This window comes from Anticarsia gemmatalis, chromosome 9 (genome assembly GCF_050436995.1).
Source record: "Anticarsia gemmatalis isolate Benzon Research Colony breed Stoneville strain chromosome 9, ilAntGemm2 primary, whole genome shotgun sequence".
In the NCBI taxonomy this organism is placed as follows: Eukaryota; Metazoa; Arthropoda; class Insecta; order Lepidoptera; family Erebidae; genus Anticarsia; species Anticarsia gemmatalis.
The window spans coordinates 3,254,024-3,281,829 of NC_134753.1; the positions used below are offsets into that span (position 1 = coordinate 3,254,024).

General features: G+C 33.5%; 1 protein-coding gene across 2 annotated transcripts; it reads left to right on the forward strand.

Moving 5' to 3' along the window:
* On the forward strand, nucleotides 1-27,806 carry LOC142975581 (sodium-dependent nutrient amino acid transporter 1-like). 2 transcript variants are annotated; one of them, XM_076118516.1, is made up of 10 exons: nucleotides 1-150; nucleotides 16,090-16,333; nucleotides 17,504-17,646; nucleotides 19,268-19,308; nucleotides 20,615-20,707; nucleotides 22,387-22,650; nucleotides 23,347-23,554; nucleotides 26,068-26,284; nucleotides 26,703-26,959; nucleotides 27,216-27,806. In XM_076118516.1, the coding sequence occupies exons 1-10, from the start codon at nucleotides 67-69 to the stop codon at nucleotides 27,675-27,677; spliced, it is 2,013 nt and encodes a 670-aa protein (XP_075974631.1). In that variant the 5' UTR covers nucleotides 1-66; the 3' UTR covers nucleotides 27,678-27,806. The 2 variants fall into 2 exon arrangements, with proteins under 2 accessions (XP_075974631.1, XP_075974633.1); XM_076118518.1 differs by lacking the exon at nucleotides 1-150 and having other exon boundaries at nucleotides 16,201-16,338.

Consider the following 27,806-nt stretch of genomic DNA (forward strand, 5'->3'; position numbering starts at 1 on the left):
ACGTGCAAGGCGCATGCGCGCGATCGTGTTTTTCAACCGCGTGTTTTATACTCGAATAATATTTTTATGGCAGTGGTGACACGACCGTGTAGTGATTTCCATTGTGTGAGGAACAAATCATGCATGGGGAGGACTTCTAAAAATGGATGGGTAATATGTTTATACTTCAAAGTGATTAACTGAATCAAGACGGAACGTAATGTGGATATTTTCTTCGAAATATTTTTTTCTCTTAATCCAATTCGTTTGTAGAACAAGGTCTTTCTTATTACGTTAGTATTATCTTAGTGATTATATGGTCGATGTAGTCTAGACTGTTTTGCTTAGTGTTAAGGCGTATTATGAATGTGTGAAGGCTTTGTGTACATTTGACGTATGGTTTCTTGTGTGACTGTCCGCTGTGTCACTTATTTACATGAAGTTAACGATAGGTACCTATATGTTTCAGTCTATCTATCTATCTAACGTCAGGTTAGTGGTCAACCTAATGTCAAAGTTGTTCAAGACGACCGTAAGGCCTTTGACATGGCTTAACGACTGTTTAATTGACAACAACCGGGACCGACTTTTTTCGTGCCCTTCGAAGCACGGAGACGCTCAATTCAAATATCACTATGTGGTCACCCATCTATGGAATGACTGCCCCAAGATTTGCTCAACCCATAGATCGTTGACCAACCGGTGAGAGCAACTGGCTATGGTTTTCAGATTATTAAGTTCATTACTACTTGATGTGATATGATTTGATAAAAAAATACTACAATGCTACTTTTCGCCTCTTGTTTTGTCATTTGGTTTTGGAAATCAGCTGATTTATACAGTTCTTACATTAGCATTATTTCGGCATTCGTAATATAAGAGAAAGAGAAATGAATAACAATGAATACTACTAATGCCGCATGTGCTACAGTGCCAAACTGTAGCACATTTTATGTTAAAGTATCAATTCCTGGGTCGTATTCAATTATATTGTAGGGATAGCTTAATATTACGTATACTAGGTAAGGAGTAACGGAAAAATAATTACTGTTTCACTATACATTAAAAAAACTTCGTGATGAAACCTTGGGTGTTTGAAAGATCTTTCTTGAGGCATGCAAAGTACCCAACCCACACTTAGCCAGCGTGGTAAACTCCAGGGCTGATCACTCCCTAGATCAAAAGGGAATCCTTGCCCAGAAGTGGGACAGTCGTAGCTATAAACAAATCGTTGAATTTTTAATCGAGTGTCTTTTAATATATTACGAGTATTTTTTCATCTTTCATGCTTTTCAATAGCTCCCTACACTATAAATTTCCAATGAATTAACTTGTAACTTACTATGATATAAATATTGTAAAGTCTGTAATGTGGTTAAGTTCGTCATGTAACTAAATAGGAAATAGGAAATGAACCTGCACTCATAAATTACATTATTTTGCACTTTATTGTTATTATTACATGTATAATTGTGCAAAACATAACCCTCTTCTTGCAGTCGGGTAATAAAACAATTGCAATATAACTTCCGTATTGTCATTAATCGCAATAATCGCTTGTTTAATATTTTGATATACTTAATAGCTGTTAATATGCCTCTATTGTTCATTAAATGGTCGCAATCATACCATTTGTTTTGTCATATGAATGCAAGATTCACTTTTGAATTAAATAATAATATAGGTTACGTAGAGGTAGCCCATGTTCAACAGTTCGTAGGTCTAACAAGGTGCAATTGGAACCTTCTGATTTCGGCAGGACAGATTAGTCCAAAGTTAGATTATGAACTTAGCAATATGTCACCGTAAGACATATAAAATGGCAAGCTAATTACAAAGCTTCTGCCCACTTTTTTAGGCACCACGAGTGTGAATTTGTAACAAAACTACAAACAGTAAAATAGTTATTTTTTATATTGTTACGATCAAAACATTGATTTTATAATTTTAATCACCTTCTCTTATGATAGACATTAATCAAAAACCTTATTATTTACTTTTGGAATAACAAAAAACTAATAATAACATATTTTTATGTGTATGTAACTATTTGTTCTCTAGTTCGCACTAATTATCTCGTGCGCGTATTTGTCAATTCAATTTTCGACAGCAAATTAACACGCATGACATGAGTAACACGAAAATAAATTGCAAAATAACGAATCGGCTTCATTTCGATATGAATGATACAATATCACGCATATTTAGTAAAATATTGGCAATTGCGTGCAATTGGCAATGTCATGTAATAGATTAGTGTGATTTTTAAACAATAAATTATATTTAACAAATATCAGACAGTAGTTTTAGACATTATTTTCTCGTAACAAAAGGATAATTAGTGAAAATCTCTATAACACAACTTAGCACAAATTGTACCAATCATATCCAATTTTGACTTACCTAGTGCTTAAAATTACTAATTTGTCAAAAAGCTGGACAAAAATTTGATATTACGAAAAAACTGGATATTTCATGTATTTAGAAATAGGTTGTTTTTACAATAGTAAATACGTAATTTTTTTAGTTTGAAACCAGGTTTTAAGAAGACCAAAGACTTCTTTTTTAGCAGTATTTCAGTGCTTTGCATAATAATATTACATAACTTTATTATTATTTTTTTTTTTTTTATAACCCATATCTGTCCCACTGCAGGGCAAGGGTCTCCTCCCAAACGAGGGGGAGGGGTTAGGCCTTGAGTCCACCACGCTGGCCAAGTGCGGGTTGGGGACTTTGCATGCCCTCAATAAATGTATTACACAAATTTTAGGTATGCAAGGTTTCCTCACGATGTTTTCCTTCACCGTTGGAGCACGTGATAATTATTTCTAATACACACATAACTTCGAAAAGTCATTGGTGTGTTGCCTCGGATTCGAACCTGCGACCACTGGCGTGGGAGGTGCCAACTTAAACCACTCGGCTATCACTGCTCACTCGGCTTTTATTATTAGGTCGGGGAAAAAGTATTTTCGCATTATAGTTGAATGAACTTGTAATAATTTTTTTCTCTACACAAAAAAGCTCCAAATTTGGGTACCTCACGAGCTCACTGAAAGAAACCTAATGAACCGTGTACTCATTTGTGATTCTTGAAGCCAAAGAGATTTTATTACAAGTTCATACATACTATAATGCGAAAAGACTTTTTCTCCGACCTAATATGTAGAGTGTCGCAGTAAGGATAACAATGTTTCCCTTAGAACAATACTTTGTACCATACCTACTAAATATGTATCTATAAAGGATAAGTTTTCATTCCGGAATCGTCAAGGTTCCAGCAAGGTCCGTGAACGTTTGTCGTAACACGTCTTACAGCCATCAAACTGTCATTACAAGATACAAGATTTCTTTTTCCTGTATTCAAAATTTGGCCTACGATTATGTTAGACAATCTTTGCTATAGTACATTATCTATAGGATGAAAAGCAAGTGAGGTTTTGCGGTTATCGTGGTTGCGCTACCACACAACTGATGGAACGTGAATATGATTCTCACATACAAAAAGTAGGCATTTTTGTTATCCACTGATAGAGTTTTACTGTTTATCAGTCTTCACAATAGTGTAGTACGCAAGTAATCGAAGTTTGAAACCAAAATTACGCGGCGCTTAAAGCTGAGAGTTATTTAAACAGTTCGATCAGTTATGTAGAGTCAGCACTTAGCAAGTCATTCCATGAGAATACTTTTGATTAACAATAATTTAATATTGGGTCCTATTTAATTACGTTACATACGCCTTCTAACCATAGCGGCAGGTAGAGACTAGAAAACGCTTTTTCACCTCTGGCATAGAAAAATTTAATCTTTTAATGTGTACCAAAGAACACTAAAAGATAAAATTGTTCTATATTTGCAAAGATACTTAAAGGAGAAATAACTACTTTTGTAATAACAAAATTACTGTCAGAGTGCCATTTGTCCTTGGTTTCATCAATGGTATCGTTACTTCAGTATTATTATGTTTGTGATTAATTTACGTCAGAGTGGTTTTAATGGTTGTTTGTATTGAAAGCACTCGGTAGTGATTTATTTGACATGTTACAAAGAACGCAGTCTGTTCTTAGTTTATGTTCAAAATTATGTCACGAACTGATATCGCCTCATTCTGATACAAACATGATATAATTTTGATGCTGGTCTTTGTAATATTATTTATTTTCAATTTATTCTATCATTCAACAGAACTGCCTTATTACTTAATTGATCTTGTTGCTCTGTCACGGCTAAAATAAAACTTTCCATGGAGATAATTGCAACATCAAACCCTTAATCACTTCAAATTTTTTTCCAAAATTCTTAGCCCGAGGAGCTTCTGGTTATATTATATTATGAAATAACCAAAAAATAAAACATTTGTTAACTATCTTCAAACCATAAACACTTCAAGCCTAAACTGTGTAAAGTATGATGAAGGAACATCATAATTTATGGCACTATTAAAGTAATATTTATTTGTTCTTCACGATTCATCAATGTCAGATGCATTTGTAATGCTACATTAAGCAGTTTACCAGCCGTTTGTAGATTATTTTCAGCAATTGACATTGAATTTTGTGGTCATATTTTAAAGTACGTAGTTCGAATACCTTTTGAAGAGCAATCAAATCAGTTTGCCCTTGAATTGACCATAAGTTGGCCGCGAATTAAACGATGATAATTTGAGCTGTTAGTAAAAAACCCGACAATATTTGCGTCAATTATTTAATCTGACATAGAAAATCATAATTATTTAGTTAATGTCCCACCACAAAATTATCCACGCAGTTTGACTGTAGGATCGACAATTGATTAATCTCAAATTAGGTAAGTAGGTAGGTTTATTAATATTAGGTACTTAGTATATTGACATTAAATAAATATTTAATAAAATGTTCGTAATTAAATATATAATAACACCGTAATCAGTGATATCATCATTCGTGAAGATACGAAAAGGAATATATTATAATTGGTTTTATTTAGCAAAAGAATACAATGGATAATAAATTGTAGGTTTTCACACAAACATCCTTTGTTAAAATTGACTAATTTTATTTAATAAACACTCATAAGATCTTGTTTAAATTGTTATTTATGTCCGCCTTTAGTCTTCAAGTAAAAGAAAGACAAAAATCTTATAACTTTTATATTTACTTACCTCATAATGGCGAATTATTTTCTTGAAACGTCTTTATAATAAAATTACTTTGAATGACAACCCTGAGAATTTCTTCAATGAAACCACAAAAACGCTAGCCGTCAAATATTTCCCGTCATTAAAGATGTAATATTGTAGTTTGTTGTCAAGTTTAACACAACAATTTAAGGCTTATCCTTATCCGGTCATGAATGTAACAAATCCTAGATGATGTCACCATAATCAACTAAAACAATACAGGCTATTTGTAAAAAGACATCTCAATGGCAAGGTAATACAATATTAATCGCAAAAATACTCAACATGAATAGTTATTGGTTCTCTATAGATTTGTCAGATAGGTTTAAAGATCCAACATGATAATAAGAATCTTTTCCATGTAAGACTTTGTAACACTAGAACTCTAAGAATCGTTTTAGTACATAAATATACAAACATATATCTATGTACTAGAGCGATACAAAAAGGAGGCATAGGTATACCTTCCTAAGTATTTAACAAACCCGGCAATCGAACTCCGACCCACCGAGGCAGTTAGCCGGAAAATCTGCTAGTTAAGACGTTTAGCTGTTTCATGTTACGGTCGGTTACTTCAAGGACGAGTCGGTTAAAGTCATCAGTACCACAACAGATGGGCTTCCTTTCAAAAACCTCAGAGATGTTTAAAGACAATAATCGTATTAAGAGTTCGGCTGTCTAATGGATTTTGGTATGATTAACTGAGACTTATTACAAATATTTACCAGAGACCTTATTAAAAGAAATTTTGACGGTTTTTTTCATACATGTCTTAATTTATTAAGCAGATAGGTTATTTGTAATATGTGGAACTGGCCTGTCTTTATTTCTGTTCATTTCAAATTAAAATTACATTACAGTGGTAGCAAAAAACTGTAGACATGTTTTTATTTTGTGTGGGAATCGAATTCTTTATAGTCTCCTGGTACAATGCTCGGACTACCTTAATCAGTTTGCTATCAACTTAATCATTATCATCACTATTACATACACATTTCCCTTGGCTTTTTACAACGCTGTCGCTGAATAACCAATCTTTATGGACTGAGCAACTTAATCTTGGCTATAGGTATTTATTTCTCTAGCAGTAAGTTGAACGAGGAAGTGTTTTACTGCAGTCGAGGGCACATCTCGCCACTGCACTCGTTAGATCAAGGCGTTATGAGGTAATCATAGGAAGATGCAATAGATGCAATCATCAGTTAGTAAACAACGTAACGGAATGATCGTTACTGATTTACTATCAACACTAGTGTACGCCTTTCTATAGTTTGATGTGTCAGTTAATTTCTAGTGTCAGAATATAGCCACCTTAGCCACTGACCAATTCATAGATGGCTTCAAATGAAAAGTCATTAGCAAGAAATGCTTTGGACGGAATGAAAGAAAAGTGTCACCGTTCTTCTCTCTTATCTCTTGTTTCTGATTTCTATCTTCTGTGTAGTGGCTAGTTGTTGTATTCAGACACAGTTTACAACCGCATACTATACTTTACTTTTATAAAAAAATATGTTCCAGTATATTTGGTATTTAAAAAACTGTTTACAATATAATATATTTTGCTTATATGACAGAAACGGTGGAATACCAATAACGACCGACAGGCATGCATAAAATTATTGTATTAAACGTTGGTCTACATTTGATATTAAAAAAGGTACAAAAATGAAAACCCCAGTACGTTTATTTATCCCATTTTATAACGAATGATAATTTTCTTCTGCATGCGATAATTATGCGCATTCGTTATATGGAATGGCTAGGAAATAAAAAGTAATGCTCTAATGGGTAGAGAGCGAAATGACAGCTCACGCGAACATTCGACGATCACTCAGAATAAATACGATTCACTGACGATTTAGTTAAAGTTTTGAGTGTAGTGTATTTTTTGTAGATGAAAATTGTTTCCTACATACCGGTGAAATGTGGAAATACTTTTATTTTTATAGGAAACAGTATTAATTACCCGTTGTGAAGTTCAATATTGAAGAGTATAATAATATTTTTCTTTAAAATTGAAATAGGTACCTACTAATTGTACTATATTATTATGAATTATGAATATTATCAATAATCTAAATAGGAAAATGGAATTAAATAAATTAGATCGGACTTGCAATAATCTTTTACAAGGTACTTACTCTACAATATAAAACATATAATAAACCGAAATGTTGATTAATGAATCTTTTTCATCCGTTCGTTAATCACAAATCACGTTTGCTCATGTGAATTTTCTGGTTTTATTCTGAGTCTTGGTCTCTTTTTGCTCGGTATCTTATTAATATGTTAGATGAAAAACTGCTATCACGTGTTTAACATTTTAAGTATAACTTATGATACAAGTCATATTGAAGCCGTCTACAGACTTACATGTAGCGTGATTCTGTACAGTCGGTACTTTTGAGTATCGAGAGTTTGACATTTAAATGTAAAATAATTTCTACGGCGCCCGCTAGATGCGCTTAACTGATCGTCATACAAAATTTTTCGATAGCTAGGCGGTTGTCGGTAGTCGAGAGTGGTAGAAAATCACGGTACTATTTAAACAAAAGATTATTTTGAATGTAATACAAACGTAATACGGTTATAACACTAGCTTTTAAACCAAAATAATAAACCTAAAGATCTTTATTCAATAGTCAAAACAAACTAACTCCTCAATAAAATTGTACAATGAAAGCAGATATTCTTGTTTACTTAATCTCGTCTATCCCCTCCGGTTGTATGAAAACTCAATTTATAAATAAAATCAAGTTAATAATACTGTCAACAGGTGACATACATCCGTTGAGACATTGCACAAACAAACAAATCTTTGTAAATCGCACTGTTTTACAAATTCTTATACAATAATGTTAGTAAGCAAATGCAGTTTGTTTTTCAAGATTATCGAAGTTTTGTTGTTCGATACATCATTCGTTTATGTTTGTAGAATCATGAGAATGAATGTATATTGATGTAATTTTGTGAGTTTAAACAATCTTATGTATTATGCTGTCATTGTTTTAAAATCGTATTTGTAAATGAAAACTTATGAACAACTTGCACTGAAACTTTTTTGAGCCCTGTAGTCTGTAGGTAGTGACGTAGATGTAGAGAACTTATAATAGATTTGAATCTTATGCTTAACACCAATTGGACAATAGTTAAGATGGTTATATAACCATTGTCCTGGCATTTATGACACTTATATGTATGTGCATATATTGGCGGGACGTCGTATGTCAAGCTACATTTACCCCGAAATTAGACAACATATAAACCACGACTGCTTGCCAAGAGTAATACGAATAAGAAGAAGTATATCCGTCCAGCATCATAGTTTTTTCTTTAAAAAAATTAAAAGTATGAGTACCGCTCACGCTGAAACAAATAAACATGCGTTAATATTGTTTTTTATGGCAAAGGTTTAAGCGCAAAATATATGCTAGTCCATTGAAATGTTACAATTTGAGGGCCGAATATTGCATTTCTTAGAGGACGCAATTTTATTTTTGGAACATGTGGGGGGGGCCAATAAAAGCTTAACTTGAAGTTTGTGGGGTCGCCATCCTTGTCCCTCGGCCGTCATCTTGGAAAAGGGGGTGGAAACACTTTTTTCGCAATATCTCGGAAACTATGCGTCTTACAATTAAATTCTATAAGCATAATTTGTAGCAAATTATTTTGCCAACAAATATGTTGAATAATGTTTCCAAAAATAAAATTGCGTCCTCTAAGAAATGTAAAACTCATGTAACATTTCAATGGACTATGTATACATATGTGCATAAGACGTTCTGAAAAATATCTACTACTACTACTTTTATAGATTTCCAAAGGGTTTATTCCTACACAAAGAATTGACATTTTCCATTAAACTTGATTCAAGAAAATGACTCAACGATATAAACTGTTTTGACTTGCCAACGGAATCCAAGTATCGTCGTTAGTTATAACATTCAACTGACTATTCAATACTTTGACGGTCTATTGTTAGTAATACCCAGTATTTGATTACAGGGTGCTTTGATTGGTTGATAGAACCTTAGTGTATTGTTCATTTACTGTTGTGCAGAGATATGAGCACGTTGAATAGGGTTCAGGAAAGTGTCGTGTTTACAAGATATGATCGTTTCTTTGTATCTATGTAACTACATAATACATGGACACATATGGTTTCACGCCTTTTATACTCTACGGTGCATACACGAGTGTATGAAATACACCCAAGTTGTGGCGTTAACAATGTTAGTCCCATGTAATAGTAGGTGAGGCACTCTTGCTATAGACTATAGAGGCACGTTACTATACTCCGGGCTACTTTTGACAAATATTCTTACACTAGCTGACCCGCGCAGCTTCGCTTGCGTCACATAAGAGCGAATGGGTCAAAATTTTCCCCATTTTGTAACATTTTTTATTGCTACTCTGCTCCTATTGGTCGTAGCGTGATGATATATAGCCTATAACCTTCCTCAATAAATGGGCTATCTAACACTGAAAGAATTTTTCAAATCGGACCAGTAGTTCCTGAGATTAGCGCGTTCAAACAAACAAACAAACAAACAAACAAACAAACAAACAAACAAACAAACAAACAAACAAACAAACAAACAAACAAACTTTTCAGCTTTATAATATTAGTATAGATAAGTTAGAAACAATCAATAGTTCCCCGTCTCGAACCGTAGACCTCATGATCAGTAGTCGGATACACTACCGATCACGCTACATTGGCAGTTTAGTTTTGCAGTATGTATGTAAGTAATTTCTTGAATGAGTACTATTATATTAAACAACAAGTCCAAAGCGCTAGCAAGCTGTAGGTTGTCAATTGGTTCAATCAACACATTTGGTATCAATGATATTAAATATCAAGGCTTATTAATTTATCATCAATGGCCATCGAGCAACATTGTTGGGGCTCTCAAAGGATGAATTTTAGTGTATTGACAACAAGACTGTGTTATTCTTAAAACTATGTTTTTGAATAGCAAAGTTGTAATAAATTCCGATGAAAATTTCAAACAGTTTTTTTAATTCATATCCCACTGCTGAACAAGTCTCCGAATAAGTGACGGGTTAGGCCTTGAGTTCACTACCCTGTTCCAGTGCGGGTTCAAAACTTAACATGCTCTCAAGAAATGAAATTTTAATACCATATTAATAAAACTAGAACAGATGCTAAAGATACAGCACAGTATTTTTTCAAAATAGGCCATGGTCACAAAACACCAGAGTCATACATTCCACGGGGTGTTATTATTTCCATAATGTAGGATGTGACATCCTCTGTAGCTAACACTACTCTGTTATTTGACCAATGCCTGCGTAATGCTATGTTGTAAGCTAATGACTACTTAGTGCATAACATTGTTATGACATGTTATACATAATATAGCACTTTGAAGTGCTTATATTACAGTTACTAGAAGGTGAACGATGAATCAACGTTAGGATAGTTGGCTTTTGATATTAAATTTAATTGTGAGCATGTCTTGAGCTCACTTTGAAGAAGACATTGTAGATTCGGAGGTTTTTTATACTGTTCTTAAAGATATACAGAGTTCTCTATACGCACATACTCGCGAGACAACCTCAAAGCCTCTCAATTTGCGGAAGATATTATGTGTCAATTGGAGATATTTGAACTACACTGTCATTAAATATGACGTTTGTTCAATCAGAGCTTAGTACTCATATTTACTACTTTCAATTTGAGAGGAGACACTGCTGAAACAGAAATACAAACAAACATAACATCAAACCAGTTATACTCAATGGTGGAAGCAGTATTTAATGAAATACCTACATTTGCGATAATAATCCAATGTAAAAGAAGACGAACCTATTGATATATTTTATCGCGCTCGTTACAAAACCTTAGAAAAGAAATGGATTAAGTGAGGGCTATTTTCACTTTCAGAAGCTAAGCTAACCTTATAATTGAAATTATTTAAAACAATCTACTCTAATTATATCAGAACAGAAGCTCAGAATACCGGTCATAACCTACTTACGGAAGTATTTAAGTACACAAATGGTAAAGTATTTTAATTGGATTTTACACCTGACACTAATTATGTAAATCAGTGCCGTGAATGTAACTGATTATGAATTAATGGCATTCAGTACACCTGTCGTTTGTTTTTCTTCTTCTTACGTACAGACATCGTTATTCAAGGATGTCACGGTAGTTAGAATGTTAGCAAATTTTCCGAGATACCAATAAGTTTTTCTAAAAAAATTCTCTGTGGTCTGTGTGGATGTAAATTCGATTGTTGATCGGAAGTTCGGGTTCGTTTCCCGGATCAAATATAATGCTACTAGCTGACCCGCGCAACTTCGCTTGCGTCACATAAGAAAGAATGGGTCAGAATTTTCCACGTTTTTGTAAAACTTTTTATTGTTACTCTGCTCCTATTAGTCGTAGCGTGATGATACAAATTATGCTTTTTTTTCACGAAAAATATTCTCAAAATTATTTATATCTCTTAAATGTAACGAAGTTGCGCTAAGGCATATCCGTCATTAAAACAGTTGCCATGACAACGGAATTTTGTTAATTCAATGTCATTATAATATTGATTATTCGGGACCTCGTTCGCCACTAATTATTAATATTTAATACTAATTACTAATACAAAGCTTAATTATTCCTAAACAACAAAATATGCTTTTTTCACGAAAAATATTCTCAAAATTATTTATATCTCATATAACTCGCGCTAAAGCATATCCGCCATTAAAACTGTTGCCATGACAACGGAATTTTGTTAATTCAATGTCATTATGATCTTGATTATTCGCGACTTCGGTGGCGAAACTTGAATTTTCCCGGGAAATGCGTCATTTTCCCGGGATAAAAAGTAGCCTATGTCCTTTCTCGAGTATCAAAATATCTCCATACCAAATTTCATGCAAATTGGTTCAGTAGTTTAGGCGTGATTGAGTAGCAGACAGACAGACAGACAGACAGACAGAGTTACTTTCGCATTTATAATATTAGTATGGATTAAACTTTAATTTTTCTTATACCCTCTTGGAGCTCATCGCATAAGGTGCAGTAATTATGAGATAATTGCTACAACGAACCCTATAAAGCTAAGCAATAAATTATTGTTAAAAACGTAAGAAACAGGTTATCTTCTTTTTCTGTTCACATAAACTTATTATATTATTATTTTTGTAGCCGTAAATTGAATGGCTAAAACCCATAGTAACAGCAAGCAGTTTAATCTGAGAGTAGCCTTTATAAAATTCACAATCAGACATCATATAAAAACTATGCAATTAAAACTGTAATAAATTGAGTAACAAAAAAACAGATTAAATCAAAACACCTTCAAACGTCATGAAAAACTGTAAAATATGCTAGAATTTCTTAGTGCAATAGGCTAGGTATTTTCAAGACCGTTATTCAAGGAAGGATGTGAACATTGCGTTAACAGGTTTTAGCTAAAAGGGTAGGCTTTGAAAAAGAAGTATGTAATTTAACTTTGACTCTTTTTTGTGTTTAATAATGTCAATTATGCTAACCCTTTCAGTTAAACTCTAAAGCTTTTCCTAAGAGTGGGTACCAGTGGATGGGATTCGAAACCATAACGTCGCAATTGCAAGTCCTTGACACATCCAAACCCCCCGACTCGCCGATACTTATCGACGGCTCCACTCGAAGAATCGTGTTGGTTACTTGTAGCCTGCCATTGAAATAAAGTCACCGACTTCAAGCCGTCGCGGCGTCGATACGAGTATAACTATCGGTATCGTCAACATTGTTGTGAGGATTCATATACTGTCAAAAATGATTACTTTATTTCTTGTTCTTAATTGCTAAAATCGTACTATAACATAAATGTTGTTATCACAATATTTTTCTTGATAAGACACTGTTATACTATTTTCCCGCTACTACACACTAAAAACAAGCACTCAGTTAACGGGTCAGTAATTATTTCCAAGACCGTTAATGAATAAAAGGATGTGAATATTGTGCAAACGAATACTTCTGTAATAAAATATTTTATTGTTGTTTAGAATCATTACTTATGTAGACAAAGGAATTATAATTGTTATTATGTAATACTAAATGTTAGATTATATCCGTTTATGCAGTTTTAGGTGCCGTTGCGTTCCGATTCGTGTAGCCATGAATTGGGATTGCTTAAGTTGTTTTTATTTGTTTATTTCCTTTATTGTTTAGAGGTCGGGGTTGTGATCAGCTACCACTGAGCTGAGGTGTTGTGAGTTCGATTCCCAAGAGAAAAAAAAATGTAACCAGAAAGTTAGGATTGTAGAATTACAATTTTCAGTTTTGTTGAACTTTGTTTCCATCAAGCATAAGCTACACAATATAATTTTAATTATTATAAAATCACGGGAAATAGGCCATAAATTGCCAACACTACGAGACCGCAAGCATTTATAGTATGTAAAAAAAATCCTTATTCTAAATTTGTAATGTCTGTATGATATAATTATTACCTACAATATTTTGTAAACTCTTACAAAACAACTTAACTTACAAAATTAAACTAATTACAAAACTTAAAAAAATGGACACAAAAGAATTTATACCAAAAATGAAATAAACTAAAATAAAAATACTCCGATGTAAATAGTTGACGTAATTCACTTGTCGCTTTTGTACTGATGACGAAAGTCTCATTACGATCAGCTGATTGGGGCAGTCGACTGAAGCCGTGACGTAAGAGGGAAGTAAGGTTCTAAACATTACAATGGAGTTAAGTAAGACCGGTAATACTGACTAGTTTATTTTTGAGGTATTTAGGAAGTAGTATCGTTCGGGGAGAGATTGGAGAAAGTACTATGATTGAAACGATATTTTAGCTCAATTCTAGGCAGCTCCTTTAGGAATCCCTCGAAATAGGACAAGTTTACCTAATATTTTTTATTATTTATATTTCATTATAAGCTTTGTATTCACAAAGCGCAAGTTAATTTTATCTTCTATATCGAGATTAGTAGAAACAACGTATTCAAATTGTGTAATATTAAATACCAATTATGTAGTAAACGCGAAAACTATAGGGGTAAATATTTTTTTGTAGAATTTAACTTTTTTTTAACATAATTAGCCGTTCTAAAGAATCTACTAGCATATTTGGGCCATGTGTAGTATTTTTATATTATAGTCTATTTACAACCAAATTGAATTCATTTCAATTCTTAAACAAACTACGTCTTACATCCAAGACAATGTTTAACAAACGTTTAGAAATAAAACAGCTATAAATAAGTTTTCTCTCCACTCATCTTGTAGATAACATCTTAATAGTAACAAATCTGTACAAATCTTCCGACTAGTCCAGGAAACACGTGGCGACTTACTTTACTAATTAAAAAGATATGCCGGGTAAAAGATGTCAAAGAAAATTGTTTCGCTCCAGTTATCATCGCTCTACTAATGCTGAGTACTTGACACTTTTAGTTTTATGATTATGGAGTAGACGTTTTTACGTATTTTTTCTTCAGTATTTTAAAATTGGTGTTTTGTATCTTCATAGATAAAGGCTTGTCACATGATCGTTTTTAAAATACTTTGGATATATTCACGTGTAGTAACATTGAGTAGGAAGAGTAAATAAATTTAACCCAATAATGTCCCAATGCTGGGCAAGGGTCTCCTCTCGGGAGTGTGGTCCTTCCTTAAGTCCACCATGCTGGCCAAGTGCGGGTTGGGGGATTTTAAACACCTTTAAAACTGTTCTATAGAACTGTTAGGCATGCAAGGTTTCGTCACGATGTTTTTCTCTAACTTTGGTAATGATGATTAGTAATGATGATTTTTAATATTATGCTACGTTTAATATTACTATTTAACAGTTTAAAATTTTTACACTGATTAAAAAGATGAGAAAAGTAACCAAGTTTTATACGCAGGTGCCTTCTACGACAGTTAAACCGAATGTGTATTCAAAGTGGGTAATTAACTATCAATTACTTTATCGGTAATTTCTATTTATGGAGAAAACCCTTGCCTACCCGTCGGTTAGTCTGCATTGCCTTAAACCCTGTTGCAATAACTTAACTGCAGTTGCGATGTTGCAATCATAATAGCTAAGATGTCATTTGAATACGTTATATTTGGTGACAAATAGTTCTTTGTTTAAGGATCTAACAAGCGTGACTTAACATATTGTTAAGAATTAGGTTCATCCGTCCGTTTTTTGTATACTTTATAATATAATTTGTATTTACACTGCTGGTTTTGGGCGCATATATGAATCCTGAAGAGTTTAATTTTTGCTTTCCAGAAATTTTGATTTCTAAATTGTAGTTGAAGCTTAAAATGACCGTTCTGTTTTTGGTGTTTACTTGCTTTAAATTGCTCTAAGTCACATAATAATTTAAAAATCATATTCTCTTTTTACCATTTACACCTTATAGCAAAATCTTATTCACTTTATATTTACCCTGACAGTTAAAAAAACGCTCCCACAAGCCATTTCGAGTCATACTAAAAGCAAATACAGTTATATACTAAGTAACTGAACAGCGAAATACATTTGTAACCAGTTCGAATGTACTTGTAAATATTTAATTATGTTCTGTGTACGTAAATTATGTAAGACTTATGCATAATAGTTTCATATAATATATTATGTAGATTAATCAATGTGTGTTCAGTACTTCCGTAAACGCCTGAAAAACTGTCTGTAAAAAGTCGTTATGTATTCTTATGAACAGACTATTACATCGTTCAACGGTTAGAACTTACTCATAATCAGCTCCAAAACTCGCAGAACGCATTCAATCTATCGAAATTTTATATTGTGAAGCATTCTCATTAGTCAATCAAAACATTTAATTAAACATTGTTTGAAATATTAAATTCCAAGTAGTTTTCCAACTAAAATAGTATTTTCATATCTATATTTAACGTTCCGTCTTATATTTAAAATGCCAACAACAACTTTATTAATGTTTAATATTATTTGTTTCAGACGTTAAAAGTAATATGCGAATTCATAAAAACACAGCTATGTACAATAGCGATATCCTTAACCCTATTCAACTCGGTACGATTGCCGAGGGAGGCGTTTCGATATGGAGCTGTTCCGTACCTGGTGGTGTACACGTTCTGGCTGCTGGCTGCAGGTCTTCCGACGACGCTGCTGCAGCTCGCCATGGGACAGTTGAGTCAGCAAGACCCTGTGGGAGTGTGGAGAGCTGTGCCGATATTGAGAGGTGATGTATGTTTCTACTAACCATTGACTTTAATTAATCAAGCTTTTATGATTGTGTGATTGGACACGATGTCTAGGCGCTAACGTAACAAAGCAGTTACAATATTATCATGCTATAGTACATTGATTACATAGAATACACTTTCGGCTCGAATAACTGCAGGTTTGGCGCAATGGGTCATGTGGTGCTACGAGCTCGCGTGTGGTGGGTTCAAGTCCCACATTTGTTTTAATGTAGCAATCATGCAAGCTTGGTTTTTCAACTTTAGTGGAATAAGATTTTAAATGATTTTGATAAAATTGTTGTGGTATTCATTCATCCTATTGTAAATAACCCACCCTATTGAAAATTCACTTTAAAATAACACAAGCACCAATATTTCAAAATACATAGAACAGTAGTCAAGATCATTCTTGCTCTATGCAAAATATTCTTCAACCTAAACAAAACACGTACTCATAAGCTTGCATACACACGTAGATAACACAGTCATTTGTTCAGGTAAGCCTGTAGGCAGATAAATATACTTCTAGCTCCTTGTGTCTCCGCTTTAAATCCGATTATAATGTGGACGGAGCATGGAATATCTCGCACTGTCTATATGTTTATGTGTGTCCATGGTTTTATTTGTGAAAGGATCAGTTTTCATTGCGTTTCTTTGTTAATACTAAGAAGTAATTATGTCTAGATATTGAACACAATTTCTATAGAAGACTTTCATCGAACACACTCAAATGTAATCATATAGGTATATGTTTGTTTGAAGAGTCAAATTTTAGAATACATATTTGTACCAACGAAAAATAATTGTCATTTTTAAGTAAAACTGTTATGCTTAGTAGTTAAAATATTAAACGTCATATTACAATTTACTCAATGTTGCATACAAATTTATACATACATAACTTATTTTAACTCTGGTTACAAATACCATAATCAAACCAGTCAGACCATAGTGTCATAAAAGTATGTAGTCAGCGTTGAAAACCACTATAGGTACCCAAATTAATACTCCAAAAAAATCTCTACGAATTGAGAAACTCCTTCATTTAATGAAGTCGGTTAACAACGCAGTCTGCAGTTGTCCAAGAAAATACCTTTACAATAAAACAATAACGCGACAGATGTTCTTCATTATATTTGCTCACTTATTATCATAACTTGTTTCAGGTGTCGGCCATTTAAAAGTGCTGACGTCATACCTTTGTTGCGTGTATTACGTGATGTACGTGGCCTTGTCTTCTGCTTACCTCATTTGGATAGGAAAGGGATCCTTCCCTTTGAAGGACTGTACTAGATTGCATATGACACCTGTAAGTATGACTCATTATTAATTACAGCTACTTGGTACTGTAATAAAATTCTCTTCGTAAATTATAGAATATTAGATTGTTATTGAAATAGATAAAATTTCGAATGTTTAATTATGTTATGATTACATAGTACTTGTAATATAATTTTGATATGATTACATAGTACTTGTAATGTAATTTTGATTGATAGCAAATTGAGTGGTGACCTTATTTATTACATTTTTTTATTAGCATAAATAGGTATACTATCAATTGAGGACCAATATTATTTATTGTTATTATATACATTTATGGTTTAACGAGCTTCTGACAATAATAATATGATACAACATTAGTATAACAAAAAATATCAACTAATTAATATTGTCCTTCGGAGAATCAAAAATTAAATCTTTCGATTCCGTTGCTGCACCTACAAGATGCAGTTTTGTAAACAAATAAAAAAAACATGTATTTCTTTTCATCACTTATCCATACAAAACACAAAAACTCTACCTAAGTATCAACAGACGGAAGGCACACCATTTAGTTCGCTAGTTGTGTCGCAAAGGTCAGGTCGCATCGTGTAAATCCGGTACATCAACCGCACGGTCTCACTGAAAGCCGTCCAAACATATTTGGGGAAGAGCTGAGATTATTATGATAAATGATTCTAACGTAGTTTACTGGTATTGTTGGAATTTGATCTGTTCACGTCATGTGTTTTCTGTGCGTAAGAATAGCTAGGCCTTTTTCCCGCGGCCTATTTGGCGTGGGCAATTTTTTTTAATAATGCCTTTGCTGTCTCGAAATACTGCATTACAAACTAATATCATATCATAAAACAAAATTGCACCTACAAATACGGACTGAGTTATTTTTATTTTGATAATATTAAGTAGTAAAGATAATTAAAAAATTAAGATCTTTTCCCGCTGCAAGGTATAGCTTTGCCTAACTCGTGTCATATTTAGCCTTTCAATTATAAAACATATACATAAAAATATAAAAATACGAGGAGCTCGTGGCTTAGTTAACAACAGCCGCACGGATCGATCTCTGAGGTTAAGCTACGCTTGCCGAGGTTGTTCCGTGGATGGGTGACCATCTTATACATATCGAGTTTCTCCGTGTTTCGGAAGGCACGTTAAATTGTGGGTCCCGGCTGTCATTTTCGAAGATCTTTGACAGTCGTTAACAGTAGTCAGAAGCTTGAAAGTCTGACAACCAGTCTTATCGAAGGGTACCGTGTTCATACCTAAGTAACTGGGTTGTGGAGGTCAGATAGGCAGTCGCTCCATGTAAAACACTGGTATCCAGCTGCATCCGGTGAGACTGGAAGCCGACTCCAACATAGTTTGGAACAAAGGCTAAGCGAATATATATACATAAAAATATTCGTATTCGTAGTATGAATGAGGCCTGTTTTGTTTTAAGCGCAAAGATATAGTAAATACCAAGAATTCTCTAACATTTTTTTTTTTTTTTCACAATTCAAAGTTTCTCAGAAACAATGAATCATTGACGCATAGACATCAAAAATAGTACATTTACGTAAACCTCTTCTTATTTTCGTTAGTCTATTTTCTATTCTACACTGTACAATCAAAACAAGCTCTTATTTTATATTGTTTTCTTTCAGAATGGATACGAAAACAAAATGAACGCATCTGAGTGTTTCAAGTAAGTATACAGTTATCAGTTACTATTGTAAAACATGCCTTTGATACCCGAAGGTAGACAATATTATGCATCCACGGCTTGTCGTTTATAATATAGTTTTAGTTCGGCTACTTCCATATTAAGAGCAGTGATATCCGAGTGGTATAAGTTGTATGACACAGAGTGGTATAAGTCGCAGGTTCGAACCCAAGGCAACACACCAATGACTTTTCGAAGTTATGTGTGTATTAGAAATAATTGTCACATGCTCCAATGGTGAAGGAAAACATCGTGAGGAAACCTTGCATGCCTAAAATTTGTTTAATACATTTATTGAGGGCATGCAAAGTCCCCAACCCGCACTTGGCCAGCGTGGTGGACTCAAGGCCTAACCCCTCCCTCATTATGGGTGGAGACCCTTGCCCAGCAGGGGGACAGTAATGGGTATTTTTTTTTATTTTTATTTTTACTCCCATATTAGTTATTATAAATGGACTTGTAATCTATATAAATAAAAATGAATTAACGAATTGTATTGAAGCAATGCGCTATGTGAGCAATGTGCGGTAGAATCAGAATAATGATACCGAGAATGGAACCTGAAACCTTGCTGCCAACAGTCACATACCCTACTACATACAGAGGCAACCCCATGTTTTCTTCATGCTCTCATAAGCTACTATAGTAAATACCAGACCATAATTTATAAGCCGGAAAAATACTTCGATATGCAAACATGCTACCTCGACGGTCATTATATTATTATAGAATTATTTTAATTAGTTTGTGCTCAAGACTTCCTACTTTTCGCATTGCTTATCATCGATTTATACAGACTTGAATGTACTTATATATAGCACGTGATAAACCCGATCAGAACAAGCCGAACAAGTGAGTCGAGATGGTTTTTTTGTTCGATAAATATTGCCGAACTGTAGCAAGCCTTAGATACTGCAAGTAACAGTCACATACCCATTTCTTTTTTCTCAAAACAAACAAATTTTGATAGCTTGTCTGATTTCATGTATGTTTTAGAAGTTAGGCAGTCGTTTCTGAAAATTATTTTGCGTACTAGAGCCGGAAAAAATACGACCCTTAGTCGGTATTAAGCTTGCGAGTTCGTACACCATAACACTTTACCACTTTAAATTAGAGCTTAGATAGAAAAAAGATTAAACCTTAAATTAATATCAACTGAAGATTACATACAAAGATAACATCACGCTTGCTTTAATCTTAGGCATAGTTGCATGAAATACACCCACGTCTCCTCATGCACAAGAATACCTATTATAATAATATTTAACAAGACAATTTCAACTTTCAGTTCCACATTTTTGGCGCCATTCACGGAATATCCACAGTACCTCGGGATAATGGCGATTTTAATATTTCTTCTGTGGTTTTTCGTGCCTATTATGTAAGTAATAATACTCTTATTACCAGTCATATTTTCTTCGCTATTGTACACTGGAATCTGAAATTGAAGTAAGATTTTAATGATTAGAACCTTTTTCATGTTTCAATGAAAATTTTGAAACAATAGCAAAAATTAAATTGGTACTGCGATACATAAAGTCTTCCAAAAAATACATTCCTTCACATCTTATTTAAAAAGAAGTACGTTTTGAAGTTATTTCTTGCAACGAATTTCATTATAACTTAAAAAGTGAATCGCAAAATTTGAAAACACTGAAGGTTTATTATTTGAAAGATTTTCTTATTACATGAGTATATTTTACATCAATTCAAAACCAATTGAAGTCTTTGAAATGTGATTGCGAAGTTCAATGACAAAGTATTTACAAAACCAAAATTTCGTTATTGTAAAAATGATCCCAACCATTACTTGCTTACAAAGACATACATAAACTAGCGGATCCGACAGACGTTGTCCTGTCTACACGTAAAAAAAACCTTGTCCAACGTACAAAATTGTGAATCTAAACCATTCTCAGATCCCCGTGAACACACCCAAAAATTTCATCAAAATCGGTCCAGTCGTTTAAGAGAAGTTCAATGACATACACACTTACAGAAAAATTATATATTATATGAAGATGTACAGAACAAAAATATCACTGAAATGATTGTTCTAAACAATTTGTTCACTAATTATGCTACAAATGTACAGTAATTGGACACAATTAGTAGAATTGTCACTATTTAAACTAGGTAAACATAGTTAAAATAATAGGTTAAATGGAATTTAGAAAACAGGGCATTATAAATTCCAGAATATTATAATAATTATTATAGAAATGCCCTTTTTTCCTTATGTTATAAATTATAAATTTTATCAATTATTTGAATTTGAATATAAGTGAGGCGCTCATAGCCAGTTGTATTCACCGGTAGGTAAACGGTAATCTGTGGGTTAAGCAACCATTGACGCGGTGACTCTATAGATGGGTGACCGCACAGTGGAATTTGAACTGAACGTCTCCGTGCTTGGGAGAGCACGTAATAAGTCGGCCCGGGTTGTTGTTAATTAAGATAACAGTAGTTAGCCACGTCAAAGGCCTTTCGGGCGGCTTGAACAACTTTGACACTAGGTTGACCCCCAACCATACGATACATAGATAGATGAATATTAGTATATAGATAACAAGTCTAGAATATTTCGTACTATTTCTCAATTAAAGGATATTCTATAAAAATTATAGTAACTGTTTAAGTACAAAATATTATCGTAGATGTCATTGACCTCGCCTCAATTCACAAATTGAAATTAAAACTGAAACAAGTTTTAATTAATTGTGTTGTTTTGTATAAATAATTGCGACAGATAATGCGGCCTAAATCGTTTTCACATTATTTTATCAAATTACAATCCATTATTATATTTTATGAGTAGTACTTAGTAATTTTCAGTCAACTACAAAAGTTGCTTAACAACGAAATAATTTCAACACCCCTTTATTACGAAATTTCAACTAATACCTGATCAATACAAATTGAATTGGTCGGAATTAAACATTGCAATCTATTATTTATTTTTTTTCGATGCAATAACATGCAGGCTTCAAAATATAAAGTTATATGTTCAGCAACTTTTCGTTAATATTCTAATAGCATATTTATGTTGCCTATTTTCAGATTATACCGCCTTCACAAAACCCTAAAAACAGCACTAGGCATCCTCACAGCGATAATAGTCACGATTGCCGTAATTCTATGTACATTTCTGTCTAACACCGACGTGTTGAACGCGATGTTCGAATCGTGCGAGCAATGGTCACCGTTGTCGCAGCCGTTCATTTGGCACAGCGGGTTGGTTCAGGCGCTGCTGTCTACGCAGATCATGAGTGGGTACTTGGTCAGTGCTGGAGGATCTGTTTACAAACATTCTGATGTTCGATGGTAAGTTTTCTTGATGTTTTTAAATGTAACAAAAATATTGACTACTGTTTTTCATCTTTACACCTTCTCTATTCAGTTAAAAAATATATCGATCCTTTTATAAAATCTTTGGTGAACTTCGTTGATACAAAATTATTAGGAATGTATATTATTTATGAGCAATACGTAAATAGCAATTTGGAAATTTAGAGATAATTACCTGTCTTATTTTTAAAGTATTTAAATTTGATAAAAACAGTAAATTAAAATGTCAATGACATGCCATTACTCTACTTTCTTTTCCCAAAATATTTATTCATCGTTCCCTCAAGGTCTTTACTCATACGAATGATGGTTTGTAATACACACAAATAAACTAATTTTACAATTACAAGCAATAACATGATTTCCTTTTAGTCTATATTATAATTGATTCATAACATAATATGTTATGCTCTATCAATCAATATATATGAAAATGTTTCCGTTACTGAGTGACTGATGGACCACGCACAGTCGAAACTACTGAGCGCAGAAAGTAAAAATTTGGCACGAAGATTCCTTAAGAAATGTAAAGAAGCATAATTAAGAGTGAAATTTTCTAATCCCCCTCCCTACTAAGGGAGTAAAATACCGCGTGGGCGGAGAGCTGCTAGTGTCCATATAAATCAGACAATATTCTTGCAATGATTTAAAACATTTCTATCCTTTTTCCAGGACTTCAGCCTTAGTGATAATGGCCAACATATTCGCGGGTTGGCTGTGGGTGCTGATGTGGGAGTCCATAGGCGGTGACACACAGAAGGACAGGAGCTTCATATCAATTCTAGTCTTAATATACCAGTCCTCTGTGTCTGAGAGGAGGGATAAGGAGTGGCCTTTGCTCGCTTTTGGCGTCGTATTTCTGTCTGGTGTTGTTACTGTGGTAAGTGTAGCTCAAATACATATTTTGATATACTTTATTATATACAGGGTGTGGCGTAAATAATGGATAATCCTTTACCAGCGGATGGGCGACCACCCAACTGATTTAAATATCAAAATTTACCTCTGGCACAAGTATCATAGTTTTTGAGATTTTGTGTGTTTTTTAAGAAAGCGATTTACGCTCGTTCTTTTTGATGCTGTGATCACAATTTAAGGCTTTTTTTAAATCCGTTTTTTGCAAATAAATCCTGAATAGATGTGCTATTGAATCTACAATCTTGTTTTGTTGTTACTACTTGTTTTTTATTTAAATTATGCATTCAAAGTTAAATTTTATAATCTTTCACAACTTTTGTGCAACTTTGAGCACTTGTGGTAGAAAAAAAATGTATGGTGGCTTTACTGCCCACGCCATAAATATTTTTAAAATTTTATTAGAATTCTAAATTGGTATAACATGCAGCATTAATACCGATTATTGTCAACATATTACAACGAACTTAAATTATTAACACTTTTGCCGGTCGACTAATTTTATTTTATCAGCGCGTTTAAGCTAAGTTTGCTTTCAAATATTCATGTCTATAGGGTTATTACACTATTGAAGATTATTTAGATGATAAAAAAGCTTGGAACTGTGCTGCTTCTACCAAGTCTATTTCAAAATAATGTATTACAATTTGATGAAAAAATATTTTTTTGTCAACAGAGTAGTTTTCTTTAGATTTCTAATTATCTTTATTATTTGAATAGTATTTATGTTTTGTATTTCTTTTTTTTTTTCAACACTGCACACAAGTGCTCAAAGTTGCACAAAAGTGTTGAAAAATTATAAAATTTAACTTTGAATGCATAGTTTAAATAAAAGACAAGTATTAATAACAAAACAAGATATTAGGTTCAATAGCACATCAATTTAGGATTTATTTGCAAAAAATTTTGGCCATTATGTGTGTTTAAGAAAGCGATTTACTCTCGTACTTTTTGGTGCTGTGATCACAAATTGAGACTTTTTTTAAATCCGTGTTTTGCAATTAAATCCTGAATAGATGTGCTATTGAATCTAGAACGCGCTTAGCGTGAAAAAATTAAATTAGTCGACCGGCAAAAGTGTTAATAATTTAAGTTCTTTGTAATATGTTGACAATAATCGGTATTAATGCTGCATGTTATACCAATTTAGAATTCTAATAAAATTTTAAAAATATTTATGGCGTGGGCAGTAAAGCCACCAAACATTTTTTTTCACCACAAGTGCTCAAAGTTGCACAAATGTTGTGAAAGATTATAAAATTCAACTTTGAATGCATAATTTAAATAAAAAACAAGTAGTAATAACAAAACAAGATTGTAGATTCAATAGCACATCTATTCAGGATTTATTTGCAAAAAACGGATTTAAAAAAAGCCTTAAATTGTGATCACAGCATTTAAAAGAACGAGCTTAAATCGCTTTCTTAAAAAACACACAAAATGGCCAAAATCTCAAAAACTATGATACTTGTGCCAGAGGTAAATTTTGATATTTAGATCAGTTGGGTTGTCGCCCATCCGCTGGTAAAGGATTATCCATTATATATTATAGGTGAAGGTGTTATCAAAATACTCCCATTGTCCTTCGTTAATAATATTGTCCACATTTAATAGAAAACCTACTACTATGCGTTTCACACTTAACGTAATTGGAAAAGCGTCAAATGTTTTAATGCCGTAAATGTGAGTATGTCTGATTAAGAAATCAACTTTATGGGGTACAAATACATAAAACAATCTTATACGCAAACGGGGCTATGCTAGTCAGCCAGTATTACATATAAAAAAAACTATAAATAAGTGCATTAAAACGTTAAAGATGCTCTCTCATGCTATGAATATTGCAAAGATTTTGTCTACCCCAATCGTATAACTCGAATATAATTTAATACACCTGTCTTATTTGGAGATACAATACGATTGCGGTTTGAAATAGTAACGCAATCTGCTTTATCAGATTGTTTTCAAGACGCGGTCACGTTTCTAATATAAATATGATCTTTTCCAATGGATTCTTATTTAATCTCTGTCTTCTGATCTATATTTTATTTATATTTGTTGAAGACTATAGATTAGATATAAAGAATAAAAACATTTTATATTTCTAACTTTAAATTTGTAGTCACATTTACAAAGACTATCGCAGTACCGAAGACTAAAAGAAAAAAAGAAAAAAAAAAGCACTAAAGATTTAGTCGGAGATTATTTGAAGACTTTTTGGCCCAACCCTGAATTCAAACCCGGGACCTTTGCGCGGCAGACGCATATAACACCTGCAATACGAAGACAAAATCAACGAATCAAGTATTTGTATCTAAAAATAAAAGCGAACTCTCTTTCTTTTTAATTATTGGGATCACACTTATAGACAAGAACTCCGTAGTAACTATGAGGCTACTATTTCAACGACGCAAAGAAATTCATCAACATTTTTTAAACAATATTACCATATTACCATACCATATTTTATCATTCCAGTTATTACTCCTCTACCCAATATACGACAAGCTTCATCGTCGGACGGGCGATCACTGGCGTCTCTTCGCTTGCGCTGCATCAGCTGTTGGTACTGCCCTCACTGTAGCAGTCTTGACTCGAGGGCAGGAGGTAGCTAGCATATTGGACGACCTGGTGGTACCTGTACTGGCTGTGTTCACATCGGCTGTGGAGGTCGTTGGATTTGTGTTTATTTATGGTAAGTGTTATAGAGTATCCAGATAGTAGGTGATTTAGAATAAAAGGAATCTTAGAAGAATCTTGGACAATTATACGCAACTTTAAAATTGTCTATTTATAAAGAAATACTTTTGTCGGAAAGACGTTCTTTAGCTTAGAAACATTTTGAATTCTCAATCAAAACTGTACTTTAAAATTTGTACCGTGTTTTGAGTATAAAGTAATTGTATAGAATGTGAAAGGCTACGGCTAGGAACTTTTCAACAAATTGTCTGAATCATTTCATTTGCACTATTCTTGCAAGTACTTTAAGGATAATTACACTGTTTGTTTTTCAAAATTTTATAATATTTAGTTTTTTGCATCGACTCGTGATACTACTGATAGAAAATAGTTTTTCTTCTCGTTGTTACATTTGTCCATTTTCGTGATTCCAGGATGGTGTTACCTGACCGTCGACATAGAATTCCTCACGGGAGTGAAGCTGCCATACTTCTGGATAGGCACTTGGTGGACCACTCCAGTACTCCTTATCGGTGTCTCAGGGTGGTGGCTTCGAGCCTTGCTCCGAGTATCCTGGGGCCATGGTCAGACCCTCTGGCCTTTGCTAGGAGTGTTCCTCACGATACTGGTGGTCATGGTGGTGATGGCTGCCGTAGCTGTGGCGAAAGAGGAACAGTTTAATTTGTTTACCGTAAGTATTCGCTAATCATAAAACAGATTTTTTTATCTGTTAAGCACTGAAATACTTATGAACGTAGAAATATACCTAGTAATTAACAAAATAGATGTTGAAAAGATTGTATCTAAATGTCCTAAAATGAATCCTGCAACATAATATCGGAGTGTAGCTTTCATAATATGTTATTTTCTGAGCGTAGTCATAAAATACTGGTTTAAAAGATTTCCATATAAATAATTTCGTTAAAGGTTACTATTCCTTTTTTCAGAAAATATCATCTTCTTTCCGATCATCTCGTCTTTGGGGTCCAGAAGAACCAATGGCGAGATACGTGTGGATGTCGCAGCGATATGCCAACGAGGTCCTCAGCACCGACAACGAAACTATCTCCGACCAAAACAACTATTCAGCCATCACATACAACAAAGACATCGAAAAGAAACACAAAGAAGACTTACCTAGAAACGACATCTACCAAAGGAACTATAACATTTACAATAAGAATGACATTATTAATACTAAAAATAACCTTTTTGACAGTCCAGAATCTTTGTACACTACACATACTATACCTAGAGGTAGAAAAAAGAGTGTAGAGGAAAAATATCGTTCGCCAAATATATGTATAGCCAAAGGTAAGTTAGGTGGTCCAGTTGAATGCAAGTGCAATAGGCATTTCACTCTGAATGTACCAGATTTGAGAAGCAGTGAGGTAACCACCAGTCTGTAGATACGTACAACGAATTAAACTAGTCGAATTATTTATTATGTGAACACTTGAACAAATATGTATGGGTAGAACGTCACCGCATTATGAGTAATACTTGGATGATGTAATAATGAAATTTTAAACCCTCTA